General features: G+C 40.7%; 1 protein-coding gene across 1 annotated transcript; it reads right to left on the bottom strand.

Annotated features, from left to right (window-relative positions):
* Positions 1–4548: 4548 nt before the first annotated feature.
* Positions 4549–12423, bottom strand: LOC130297891 (oocyte zinc finger protein XlCOF22-like). The gene is made up of 4 exons (XM_056550736.1): positions 12210–12423; positions 12062–12126; positions 11429–11906; positions 4549–5936 (listed from the first exon to the last, which is right to left on the bottom strand). The coding sequence occupies exons 1-4, from the start codon at positions 12295–12297 to the stop codon at positions 4750–4752; spliced, it is 1818 nt and encodes a 605-aa protein (XP_056406711.1). The 5' UTR covers positions 12298–12423; the 3' UTR covers positions 4549–4749.
* Between the last annotated feature and the right edge of the window lie 1747 nt (positions 12424–14170).

Here is a 14170-nt window from a genome sequence, read left to right as displayed (position 1 = left end):
GGCGGTTACTTCCTCCCGTCCTGCCCGGCCCCTGAAAGTCCGGAGAGGACGGGAGGAAGACCGGAGGACGCGGCGGGGGACGGGGGAGTGCTGGGGACCGGCCCCGGTACTTACCTCGTCCCTGAAGACCCGGATCCAGACGATGAAGACGGCGGCGGCGACAGGTGAGTGGATCTTCAGCCGCGGTCGGGCCCTTTACAGCAATGCACGTCGCCGTAAAGCGACATGCATTTCTGTAATAGGACCCTGTAAACTACAACTCCCAGCATGCCCAGACAGCCCTTGGCGTCTGGGCATGCTGGGAGTTGCAGTTTTGCAACATCTGGAGGTACACAGTTTGGAGACCACTGTGCCCTTCCAGATGTTGCAAAACTACACATCCTCAGCATGCCCTTACTGTCCAGGCATGCTGGGAGTTGTAGTTCTGTAACATCTGGCCCTTCAGATGTTGCAGAACTACAACTCCCAGCATGCCTGGACAGTTTTGGCATACTGGGAGTTGTAGTTTTGCAACATCTGGAAGGGCACAGATTGGGAACCACTGTATTAGTGGTCTGCAAACTGTAGTCCTCTAGATGTTGCAAAACTACAACTCCAAGCATGCTGGGAGTTGTAGTTCGGCAACATCTGGCTCTAAAGATGTTGCCGAACTACTACTCCCAGCATGCCTGAGAATGTTTGGGAGTTGTGGTTTTGCAACAGCTGGAGGCACACTGGTTGGGAAACATTGTTTCCTAACTCAGTGTTTCCCAACCCGTGTGCCTCCAGCTGTTGCAAAACCACAACTCCCAAACATTCTCAGGCATGCTGGGAGTTGTAGTTTTGCAACAGCTGGAGGTCCCCCCCCTGTGAATGTACAGGGTACATTCACATGGGCAGGGGGCTTACAGTGAGTATCGGACTGCAAGTTTGCGATGCAGCAAATTTTGCGCGGCAGCTCAAACTCGCTGTAATCCCCCGCCCGTGTGACTGTACCCTAAAAACACTACACTACACTAACACAAAATAAAAAGTAAAAAACACTACATATACACATACCCCTACACAGCCCCCCTCCCTCCCCAATAAAAATGAAAAACGTCTGGTACGCCACTCTTTCCAAAATGGAGCCTCCAGCTGTTGCAAAACAACAACTCCCAGTATTGCCAGACAGCCGTTGACTGTCCAGGCATGCTGGGAGTTTTACAACAGCTGGAGGCACCCTGTTTGGGAATCACTGGCGTAGAATACCCCTATGTCCACCCCTATGCAAATCCCTAATTCAGGCCTCAAATGCACATGGCGCTCTCACTTTGGAGCCCTGTCGTATTTCAGGGCAACAGTTTAGGGCCACATATGGGGTATCGCCGTACTCGGGAGAAATTGCCTTACAAATCTTGGGGGTCTTTTTCTCCTTTCACCCCTTATGAAAAGGTGAAGTTGGGGTCTACACCAGCATGTTAGTGTAAAAAAAATAAACTTTTTACACTAACATGCTGGTGTTGCCCTATACTTTTCATTTTGACAAGAGGTAAAGGGGAAAAAAGCCCCACAAAATTTGTAACACAATTTCTCCCGACTACGGAGATACCCCATATGTGGGCACAAAGTGCTCTGGGGGCGCACAACAAGGCCCAGAAGGGAGAGTGCACCATGTACATTTGAGGTGATTTGCACAGGGGTGGCTGATTGTTACAGCGGTTTTGACAAACGCAAAAAAAACAAAACCCCACATGTGACCCCATTTCGGAAACTAGACCCCTCACGGAATGTAATGAGGGGTGCAGTGAGAATTTACCCCCCACTGGTGTCTGACGGATCTTTGGAACAATGGGCTGTGCAAATTAAAAATGTTGTACAGCCCACTGTTCCAAAGATTTGACAGACACCAGTGGGGGGGTAAATGCTCATTTTATGCCTTGTTACGTTCCTCAAGGGGTCTAGTTTCCAAAAATGGTATGCCATGTGGGGGTTATTTTGCTGTCCTGGCACCATATGGGCTTCCTAAATGCGACATGCCCCCCGAGCAAAATTTGCTCTCAAAAAGCCAAATATGACTCCTTCTCTTCTGAGCATTGTAGTTCGCCCGTAGTGCACTTCAGGTCAACTTATGGGGTACCTCCATACTCAGAAGAGATGTGGTTACAAATTTTGGGGGGTATTTTCTGCTATTAACCCTTGTAAAAATGTGAAATTTGGGGGGAAACACATTTTAGTGATTTTTTTTATTTTTTTTTTACGTATGCAAAAGTCGTGAAACCCCTGTGGGGTATTAAGGCTCACTTTATTTCTTGTTACGTACCTCAAGGGGTCTAGTTTCCAAAATGGTATGCCATGTGGGGGATTTTTGCTGTTCTGGCACCATAGGGGCTTCCTAAATGCAACATGCCTCCCAAAAACCATTTTAAAAAAACGTACTCTCCAAAATCCCCTTGTCGCTCCTTCGCTTCTGAGCCCTCTACTGCGCCCGCCGAACACTTTACATAGACATATGTGCTTACTCGAGAGAAATTGGGCTACAAATATAAGTATACATTTTCTCCTTTTTCCCCTTGTAAAAATTCAAAAATTGGGTCTACAAGAACATGCGAGTGTAAAAAATGGAGATTGTGAATTTTCTCCTTCACTTTGCTGTTATTCCTGTGAAACACCTAAAGGGTTAAAACGCGGACTGAATGTCATTTTGAATACTCTGGGGGGTGCAGTTTTTATAATGGGGTAATTTGTGGGGTATTTCTAATATGAAGACCCTTCAAATCCACTTCAAACCTGAACTGGTCCATGAAAAATTGTGAGTTTGGAAATTTTGTGAAAAATTGGAAAATTGCTGCTGAACTTTGAAGCCCTCTGGTGTCTTCCAAAAGTAAAAACATGTAAATTTTATGATGCAAACATAAAATAGACATATTGTATATGTGAATAAAAAAAAAAATATTTGGAATATCCATTTTCCTTACAAGCAGAGAGCTTCAAAGTTAAAAAAATGCAAAATTTTCAAATTTTTCATAAAATGTTGGGATTTTTCACCAAGAAAGGATGCAAGTTACCACAAAATTTTACCACTATGTTAAAGTAGAATATGTCACGAAAAAACAATCTCGGAATCAGAATGATAACTAAAAGCATCAGAGTTATTAATGTTTAAAGTGACAGTGGTCAGATGTGCAAAAAATGGCCGGGTCCTGAGGTGTAAAATGGCTGGGTCCTTAAGGGGTTAAAATATAACATTATGTATCCCAGTATCCCATACGGTAAATGACATAAATGTAAACAAAATACCAAACCACAAAATTACAATTTTTATAATATCCCAGAAAAAAAAGTTGAAATGCGATTAAAAGTCAGATCCATACCAAAATGGTACAAAAAACTGATTATTGAGCAAAAAATTTGCCCTCATACAGCCTGGTATGCGAAAAAGAAAGCTACAGGGGTCAAGAAATGGCAATTAAAAGAAATCGAAAAAAAGTTCAGAATTTTTTTTTAAATTAATAAAACATGACGGAAGCTCTACAGATCTGGTATTGGTGTAATCAGGCGACTAAAGTATCAAAACAACATGTTACCTCAACCACAAGGTGAATGGTGTAGAAAAGGAAAACACCAAATCTGCTAAATTATCTTTTACTAATTCAATTTCACTTCACCGATTATCTATCTATCTATCTATCTATCTATCTATCTATCTATATATATATACACACACAAAAAGAGAAGACCTGACTCACTGACTGCTCAACGCCCAGCCTAAACCCTTGGACCTAGAAAGCTGAATTTTTTCACAGGTGTTGTATTTAAGACGTAGACGAGGAATAAGAAAGGATTTTTCGAAATTCAACCCTTGAGGGGTTGAAAGTTTGTATGGAAGTCCGTCATTTTTGAAGCTAGAAGCATGAAACTTTGTTTTTGGGCTAACAATTAGAGATAAAGAAACACGTGTTTAAACGATTTCTAATATTCCACCCCTGAAGGGGTAAAACGGGGGTTCAAAGTTTGTATGAATTAAGATTAGGTTGAATGCGCCATGCACGCGCTGCACCCAGACAGTATATAAGCAGCGCGAGAAGGCGGGTTCCCCTGCGTGCAAACTCGGTAGAAGTCCTCGAAGGATGTTGATCTTCAATTCCATGGAACAGCAGACGTAATGTTTGGTAGAATTCGGGTTGTTTGGATGCCCGTAGACTTTACCCAGAGCGGCCTCATTACTATAGGATCGTAAAAAGTAGATCTAAGTTACCCCAAATTTAACGAGAGCGAAGCCGCGGGCAAAAGCTACTATATTTATATATATTTATATTTGGTTCGGAGAAGGTTATTGAACAATTAAATGGTATCATTATAGTAGTTAGTTATGGTTATTATCGGGTGAGGAGGAAAGAACGAGAGCGTAAAAACGAAAATTGGCCGGACAAGTGGATCCTCAGGAGGGACAAGTAGATTTTGCTCCATTTTAGTCCCATGGACAAGCAGTTTTTTTTTATTACATTTCCACACCCCTGACCATATATAATACTCTTCTCCTACCATGTAAACTATAGTGATGACATCGCTGGATCGGTGACTACGTCCTAAAAGAAAACTTTTATTAACAATTGGTAACAAGTTTGGAGATGCAGTATATGATATATGTATAAATGTCAGATATCCTATGTACATGGTTAATATATAGATGTGTTATCTGCATCATTTATTGCTCTGAATTGGCTTCTCTCCTGTAGGAATTCTTAGATATCTAATAGGTAATGATTTCTAAATAAAACATTTCCCACATTATGAGCATGAATATGGCTTCTCCCCTGTGTGAGTTTTCTGATGTTTAAGAAGATTTGATTGACAAGTAAAACATTTCTCACATTCTACACATACAAATGGCTTCTCTCCTGTGTGAGTTCTTTGATGTTGAATAAGACTTGTTTGATCAGTAAAACATTTCCCACATTCTGCACATAAAAAGGGCTTCACCCCTGTGTGAGTTCTTTGATGTTTAACAAGATCTGATTTCTGAGCAAAACATTTTCCACATTCTGAACAGGAAAATGGCTTCACTCCTGTGTGAGTTCTTTGATGTACAACAAGATATGATTTCTTAGTAAAACATTTCTCACATTCTACACATGAAAATGGCTTCTCTCCTGTGTGAATTCGTTCATGATTAACAAGATTTGATTGCTGAGTAAAACATTTCCCACATTCTGAACATGAAAATGGCTTCTCCCCTGTGTGAGTTCTTTGATGTTTTATAAGAGCTGATTTCTGAGTATAACATTTTTCACATTCTGAACATGAAAAGGTTTGTTCCCCTGTGTGAGTTCTTTGATGTTGAACAAGGTGTGATTTCCGATTAAAACTTTTTTCACATTCTGAACATGAAAATGGCTTCTCTCCTGTGTGAGTTCTTTGATGTACAAAAAGATATGATTTCTTAATAAAACATTTATCACATTCTACACATGAAAATGGCTTCTCCCCTGTGTGAGCTCTTTGATGTTTTATAAGATCTGATTTCTGAGTACAACATTTTCCACATTCTGAACATGAAAATGTTTTCTCCCCTGTGTGAGTTCTTTGATGTTGAACAAGATGTGATTTCCGATTAAAACATTTTTCACATTCTGAACATGAAAATGGCTTCTCTCCTGTGTGAGTTCTTTGATGTACAACAAGAACTGATTTAAATGTAAAACATTTCCCACATTCTGAGCATGAAAATGGTTTCTTTCCTGTATGAGCTCGTTGATGTCCAACACCCCTTCTGTGACCTTTATTTTGCAGAACATCCTGTGATGAGTGAGAAGACAGGACCTGTATATAAGGATGAGATGACAGATCTTGGCTGTGAAGGGCTGAGGGTGTATCTGGGATAATGGAATGTTCTTCATATGTATCTTGTGTGATATCATCATCTGCTTTATAATCTGAAGATATAAGATTCTCCTCTGATCTCCAGGTACAATTATCTGCCAAGAATAAAACAGATTTTATCAGTATTAACCCTTTAACCCCTTAAGGACTCAGCCCATTTGGACCTTAAGGACTCAGACAATTTTATTTTTATGCTTTAGTTTTTTCCTCCTCCCCTTCAAAAAATCATAACTCTTTTATATTTTCATCCACAGACTAGTATGAGGGCTTGTTTTTTGCGGGACCAGTTGTCCGTTGTAATGCCATCACTCGCTTTACCATAAAATGTATGGCGCAACCCAAAAAATACTATTTGTGTGGGGAAATTTAAAAGAAAACCGCAGTTTTGCTAATTTTGGAAGGTTTTGTTTTCACGCCGTACAATTTATGTTAAAAATGACATGTGTTCTTTATTCTTTGGGTCAATACGATTAAAATGATACCCATGATTATATACTTTTCTATTACTGTTGCGCTTAAAAAAATTAAAATCGCAAACTTTTTAACCAAATTAGTACGTTTAAAATCCCCATTTTGAAGACCTATAACTTTTTCATTTTTCCGTATAAGCGGCGGTATGAGGGCTCATTTTTTGCGCCATGATCTGTACTTTTTATTGATACCATATTTGCTTATATAAAAATGTTATTACATTTTTTATTAATTGTTTTTGGAATAAAATGTTATAAAAAAGCAGGTATTTTGGACTTTTTTTTTTTTTTATGTTCATGCCGTTCCCCGTACGGGATCATTTACATTTTATTTTAATAGTACGGATATTTACGCACGCGGCGATACCAAATATGTATATAATTTTTTTTTACACTTTTTGGGGGTAAAATAGGGAAAATGGGACAATTTACGTTTTTATTGGGGGAGGGGGTTTTCAAATTTTTTATACTTTATTTTTTTTACTTTTATTTTTACACTCTTATAGTCCCCATAGGGGACTATTTATAGCAACCATTCGATTGCTAATCCTGTTCAGTGCTCTGTATAGGACATAGCACTGATCAGTGTTATCAGTCATCTTCTGCTCTGGTCTGAAGGAAGGCAGATCAGAGCAGAAGACTCCCGAAAGACAGCGGAGCCAGGTGAGGGGACCTCCGTCTGCCGTGTAGGATGATCGGATCGCCGCGGCAGCGCTGCGGGCGATCCGATCATCCTGTTAAGTGATCACGATGCTGCAGATGCTGTGATCTGTCTTGATCACGGCATCTGAGGGGTTAATGGCGGACATCCGCGGGATCGCGGGTGTCTGCTATTACCGGCGGGTCCCTGGCTGCGATCCACAGCCGGGACCTGCCGCGCATGATGCCGGCATCGCTCTGATGCCCGGGGTTATGCTCAGGACGTAAATGTACGTCCTGGTGCGTTAAGTACCGCATCACCAGGACGTACATTTACGTCCTGCATCGTTAAGGGGTTAATAACACAGGAAATTTTAAATTTTGAATTTTCTTTTTTCCTCCTCTTCTAAGAGCCATAACTCTTATTTTCCCATGTACAGAGCCGTTTGGGAGCTTGTTTTTGTAGGACCGATCTTGCATTGTAATGACACCCTACATTAACTGTGTGGTAAAATTATTCATCAGCTCAGTACGATCACAATGATATATTTCATTACACTTTAGTCCTAACAACAATTACAACAATTTTTTTAATTACAACTTTACATTTTTACACCAAAAAAATTTACGTTTTTATTATTCGAGGGGGTTTATTTACATTTTTAGTCCTCGTATGGGACTTGTATAAGCAATCATTCTATTGCTCATACAGATGAATGCAGTAAATGTGCACTGTATTGATTCATTACATCTGCGCTCTATTGATAGGAGTTTCAAATGTATTTTCCTTTTTTTTTTTTTATATATGATTTGAGCAAAAATCTGCATTTTTGGCATTTGGCTTTTTTTATGATTAGACTGTTGACTCTAGGGCATCAAAACATTAGATTTTAATAGTTTGGACAATTCCTTATTTGGGAATACCACATATGTTTATTATTATTATAATTTTTTTGTAAAATGGAAATAGAAGGGTGATATTATTTTTTATTAGGGGAGGGGCTTTTACACAATAGTAAATAAATTTTTTGTTTTTTATTCCCCTTAGAGGACTTTTATACATAATCCTTAGGTTGTATTCACTGTAGAATATTAAATCTTAATTAAGCACACATTAATTTAAAAGATACAGTGTTTTTCCACTCCTAAGGTAATAGCTGCTATATAGCACTCTCCGTATTTATGATCGGTGCACACCTGCAGCGTGTACAACCAATATAGGAGCTAAAACTGATATTTAAAATCAAAGCTCAGCCCCCCTCAACATGTTTCGCTGCTGGACGCAGCTTTGTCAAGAGGTTAATGAGTGCCGCAGCAGCGATCCCCGGGGTCCCCAGCAGCGGGACCGCGGCGATCTGACATCTTATCCCCTATCCTTTGGATAGGGGATAAGATGTCTAGGGGCGGAGTACCCCTTTAAGCCTATAACTACATTTCAAGATTAATATAAACCATTTCTAGGTTTTACAGATCTTGTTTTTGGTTCATATAGAGAAGCTTTGTTTTTGTTCTAAAACAACCAAATAATGAGGTTTGTATTTTTGAACTAGTAAAGTTCTTGTTCCTGATGTTTATGCCGACTGCTACTATCCAGCCACTTGATTAAATTAATAAAAAAAATAAAAATAAAAAACTTTGTTGTTTTCATTGTGTTTGTCTTTTGCTTAAACTGTTCAATACAGTAGACTGTTGGCTTCCCAGCCAGGAGTCCTGTGGTAATGACATGTCTGTCGCCTTTCTTTCCTTCCTGGAGTGTATAAAATACATTCGTATATTAATACAGAGGAGTCGGAAGTACAAAAACCTGCGGAGTCGGAACATTTATCTACTGACTCCACAGCCCTGCTGAGCAGGAGTGTACATGGTTGGTGGTTGAGGTACAAAAAGCTCAACAGGAGGCAAACAGAACTGTAGCATATTAAATAGCCAGGGCCCAGCAGGGAAATGTGTTGCTGATTGTTAATAATGCTGAGGAAGAGAGAGAACCCATCCTTCAAAGACTCCTTCTGTTATCTGGTACATGGCTCCATGTTGTGTATTGTGTTATCTGGTATATGTCTCCATGTTGTGTATTGTGTTATCTGGTATATGTCTCCATGTTGTGTATTCTGTTATCTGGTATATGTCTCCATGTTGTGTATTGTGTTGTCTGGTATATGTCTCCATGTTGTGTATTGTGTTATCTGGTATATGTCTCCATGTTGTGTATTGTTATCTGGTATATGTCTCCATGTTGTGTATTGTTATCTGGTGATATATCTCCATGTTGTGTATAGTGTTATCTGTTATATGTCTCCATGTTGTGTATTGTGTTATCTGGGTATATGTCTCCATGTTGTGTATTGTGTTATCTGGTATATGTCTCCATGTTGTGTACTGTATTATCTGGTATATATCTCCATGTTGTGTATTGTATTATCTGGTATATGTCTCCATGTTGTGTATCCTGTTATCTGGTATATGTCTCCATGTTGTGTATTGTGTTATCTGGTATACGTCTCCATGTTGTGTATTGTGTTATCTGGTATATGTCTCCATGTTGTGTAGTGTGTTATCTGGTATATGTCTCCATGTTGTGTATTGTGTTATCTGGTATATGTCTCCATGTTGTGTATCGTGTTATCTGGTATATGTCTCCATGTTGTGTATCGTGTTATCTGATATATGTCTCCATGTTGTGTATCGTGTTATCTGGTATATGTCTCCATGTTGTGTATTGTGTTATCTGGTATATGTCTCCATGTTGTGTATTGTATTATCTGGTATATGTCTCCATGTTGTGTATTGTATTATCTGGTATATGTCTCCATGTTGTGTATTGTGTTATCTGGTATATGTCTCCATGTTGTGTATTGTGTTATCTGGTATATGTCTCCATGTTGTGTATTGTGTTATCTGGTATATATGTCTCCATGTTGTGTACTGTGTTATCTGGTATATGTCTCCATGTTGTGTATTGTATTATCTGGTATATGTCTCCATGTTGTGTATTGTGTTATCTGGTATATGTCTCCATGTTGTGTATTGTGTTATCTGGTATATGTCTCCATGTTGTGTATCGTGTTATCTGGTATATATCTCCATGTTGTGTATTGTGTTATCTGGTATATGTCTCCATGTTGTGTATTGTGTTATCTGGTATATGTCTCCATGTTGTGTATTGTATTATCTGGTATATGTCTCCATGTTGTGTATTGTGTTATCTGGTATATGTCTCCATGTTGTGTATTGTGTTATCTGGTATATGTCTCCATGTTGTGTATTGTGTTATCTGGTATATATGTCTCCATGTTGTGTATGGTGTTATCTGGTATATGTCTCCATGTTGTGTATTGTGTTATCTGGTATATGTCTCCATGTTGTGTATTGTGTTATCTGGTATATGTCTCCATGTTGTGTATTGTGTTATCTGGTATATGTCTCCATGTTGTGTATTGTGTTATCTGATATATGTCTCCATGTTGTGTATTGTGTTATCTGGTATATGTCTCCATGTTGTGTATTGTGTTATTTGGTATATATGTCTCCATGTTGTGTATTGTGTTATCTGGTATATGTCTCCATGTTGTGTATCGTGTTATCTAGTATATGTCTCCATGTTGTTTATTGTGTTATCTGGTATATGTCTCCATGTTGTGTATTGTGTTATCTGGTATATGTCTCCATGTTGTGTATCGTGTTATCTAGTATATGTCTCCATGTTGTGTATTGTGTTATCTGGTATATGTCTCCATGTTGTGTATCGTGTTATCTGGTATATGTCTCCATGTTGTGTATTGTGTTATCTGGTATATGTCTCCATGTTGTGTGTTGTGTTATCTGGTATATATGTCTCCATGTTGTGTATTGTGTTATCTGGTATATGTCTCCATGTTGTGTATCGTGTTATCTAGTATATGTCTCCATGTTGTGTATTGTGTTATCTGGTATATATGTCTCCATGTTGTGTATTGTGTTATCTGGTATATGTCTCCATGTTGTGTATTGTGTTATCTGGTATATGTCTCCATGTTGTGTATTGTGTTATCTGGTATATGTCTCCATGTTGTGTATTGTGTTATCTGGTATATATCTCCATGTTGTGTATTGTGTTATCTGGTATATATGTCTCCATGTTGTGTATTGTGTTATCTGGTATATGTCTCCATGTTGTGTATTGTGTTATCTGGTATATGTCCCCATGTTGTGTATTGTGTTATCTGGTATATGTCTCCATGTTGTGTATTGTGTTATCTGGTATATGTCTCCATGTTGTGTATCGTGTTATCTGGTATATGTCTCCATGTTGTGTATTGTGTTATCTGGTATATGTCTCATTGTTTTCTATACTATTCTCTAGATTCATATTAGTTTGCATTTTAGCTAAATGTAGGAAAGACTAACAGGACACAGAGCTTAACGAATACACAAACAATTATTTTGGCCGGTGACTGAATAGAATCTGTGACCCTTCTCTATATTTAGTGGTCACGACTTACCTGGGTGGTTACTTGTAGAAATGTCCTCCTTATACTGCTCATCACCGCTCACATCTGTCTCTTCTTCTACTTTTACTATTATGTCTGGAGCGTTAATATAGATCAGATCTTTCCTTGTAGGAATGTCCTCCTTATACTGCTCATCACCGCTCACATCTGTCTCTGCTTCTTCTTCCTTTATATCTGTAGCATTAATATAGATCAGATCTTTCCCTGTAGGAATGTCCTCCTTATACTGCTCATCACCACTCACATTTGTCTTTTCTTTCTTTATGTCTGTAGCATTAATATAGATCAGATCTTTCTCTGTGGAAATGTCCTCCTTATACTGCTCATCACCACCCACATCTGTCTCTTCTTCTTTTATCTCTGTAGCATTAATGTGGATCAGATCTTTCTCTGTAAGAATGTCCTCCTTATACTGCTCATCACCGCTCACATATGCCTCTAGAGCATTAATATTCTTCCGATCTTCTCCCTAATTCATAAAATGTAGAACAAAAATTATAAAAGTCATCAGACAATAGAAAGAGTCACGTGGGATGTTATAGATGAGGAGACATGGAGGGTGAGGGGACTGACCACAAGAGCTTCACAGCCCTTCTACAGATCATAGGGAATATCTCCATCTACCTGATCATCCTGTGGAAGAAGAGGGCGGGGACACCTCTCTGGTGCTGTTCTCTTACTGGATCTGACTGTAGGGAACACATACAGAGACTGAATTCATTCTTTACATACAAATAATGAGAGGACGTGTGTATATAGTCATGTCTATTACCTGGTGATGTGAGGGGCTGCTGATCCTCCATCATGACCTGATCCTTGTACTGATCCTTGTGTCCTTCTACATACTCCCACTCCTCCATGGAGAAATAGACCGCCACGTCCTGACACCTTATAGGAACCTGACACACAATGATACCGTCATCACCCCGACCCCTCCAGTGGTGTTACTGTATAATGTCCCAGCATTCCCAGCAGTGTCACCTCTCCAGTCATCACCAGACCCCTCCATTACTGTATAATGTCCCAGCATTCCCAGCAGTGTCACCTCTCCAGTCATCACCAGACCCCTCCATTACTGTATAATGTCCCAGCAGTGTCACCTCTCCAGTCATCACCAGACCCCTCCATTACTGTATAATGTCCCAGCAGTGTCACCTCTCCAGTCATCACCAGACCCCTCCATTACTGTATAATGTCCCAGCAGGGTCACCTCTCCAGTCATCACGAGACCCCTCCATTACTGTATAATGTCCCAGCAGTGTCACCTCTCCAGTCATCACGAGACCCCTCCATTACTGTATAATGTCCCAGCAGTGTCACCTCTCCAGTCATCACCAGACCCCTCCATTACTGTATAATGTCCCAGCAGTGTCACCTCTCCAGTCATCACCAGACCCCTCCATTACTGTATAATGTCCCAGCAGTGTCACCTCTCCAGTCATCACCAGACCCCTCCATTACTGTATAATGTCCCAGCATTCCCAGCAGTGTCACCTCTCCAGTCATCACCAGACCCCTCCATTACTGTATAATGTCCCAGCAGTGTCACCTCTCCAGTCATCCCCAGACCCCTCCATTACTGTATAATGTCCCAGCAGTGTCACCTCTCCAGCCATCACCAGACCCCTCCATTACTGTATAATGTCCCAGCAGTGTCACCTCTCCAGTCATCACCAGACCCCTCCATTACTGTACAATGTCCCAGCAGTGTTACCTCTCCAGTCATCACCAGACCCCTCCATTACTGTATAATGTCCCAGCAGGGTCACCTCTCCAGTCATCACCAGACCCCTCCATTACTGTATAATGTCCCAGCAGTGTCACCTCTCCAGTCATCAACAGACCCCTCCATTACTGTATAATGTCCCAGCATTCCCAGCAGTGTCACCTCTCCAGTCATCACCAGACCCCTCCATTACTGTATAATGTCCCAGCAGTGTCACCTCTCCAGTCATCACCAGACCCCTCCATTCCTGTATAATGTCCCAGCAGTGTCACCTCTCCAGTCATCACCAGACCCCTCCATTACTGTATAATGTCCCAGCAGTGTCACCTCTCCAGTCATCACCAGACCCCTCCATTACTGTATAATGTCCCAGCAGTGTCACCTCTCCAGTCATCACCAGACCCCTCCATTACTGTATAATGTCCCAGCAGTGTCACCTCTCCAGTCATCACCAGACTCCTCCATTACTGTATAATGTCCCAGCAGGGTCACCTCTCCAGTCATCACCAGACCCCTCCATTACTGTATAATGTCCCAGCAGTGTCACCTCCCCTGTCATCACCAGACCCCTCCATTACTGTATAATGTCCCAGCAGTGTCACCTCTCCAGTCATCACCAGACCCCTCCATTACTGTATAATGTCCCAGCAGTGTCACCTCTCCAGTCATCACCAGACCCCTCCATTACTGTATAATGTCCCAGCAGTGTCACCTCTCCAGTCATCACCAGACCCCTCCATTACTGTATAATGTCCCAGCAGTGTCACCTCTCCAGTCATCACCAGACCCCTCCATTACTGTATAATGTCCCAGCAGGGTCACCTCCCCAGTCATCACCAGACCCCTCCATTACTGTATAATGTCCCAGCAGTGTCACCTCTCCAGTCATCACCAGACCCCTCCATTACTGTATAATGTCCCAGCATTCCCAGCAGTGTCACCTCTCCAGTCATCACCAGACCCCTCCATTACTGTATAATGTCCCAGCAGTGTCACCTCTCCAGTCA

This window comes from Hyla sarda, assembly GCF_029499605.1.
Source record: "Hyla sarda isolate aHylSar1 chromosome 1 unlocalized genomic scaffold, aHylSar1.hap1 SUPER_1_unloc_1, whole genome shotgun sequence".
NCBI classification, from domain to species: Eukaryota; Metazoa; Chordata; class Amphibia; order Anura; family Hylidae; genus Hyla; species Hyla sarda.
The sequence above is the reverse complement of the archived record's forward strand: the minus strand, read 5'-3'. Positions and strand labels throughout refer to the sequence as shown.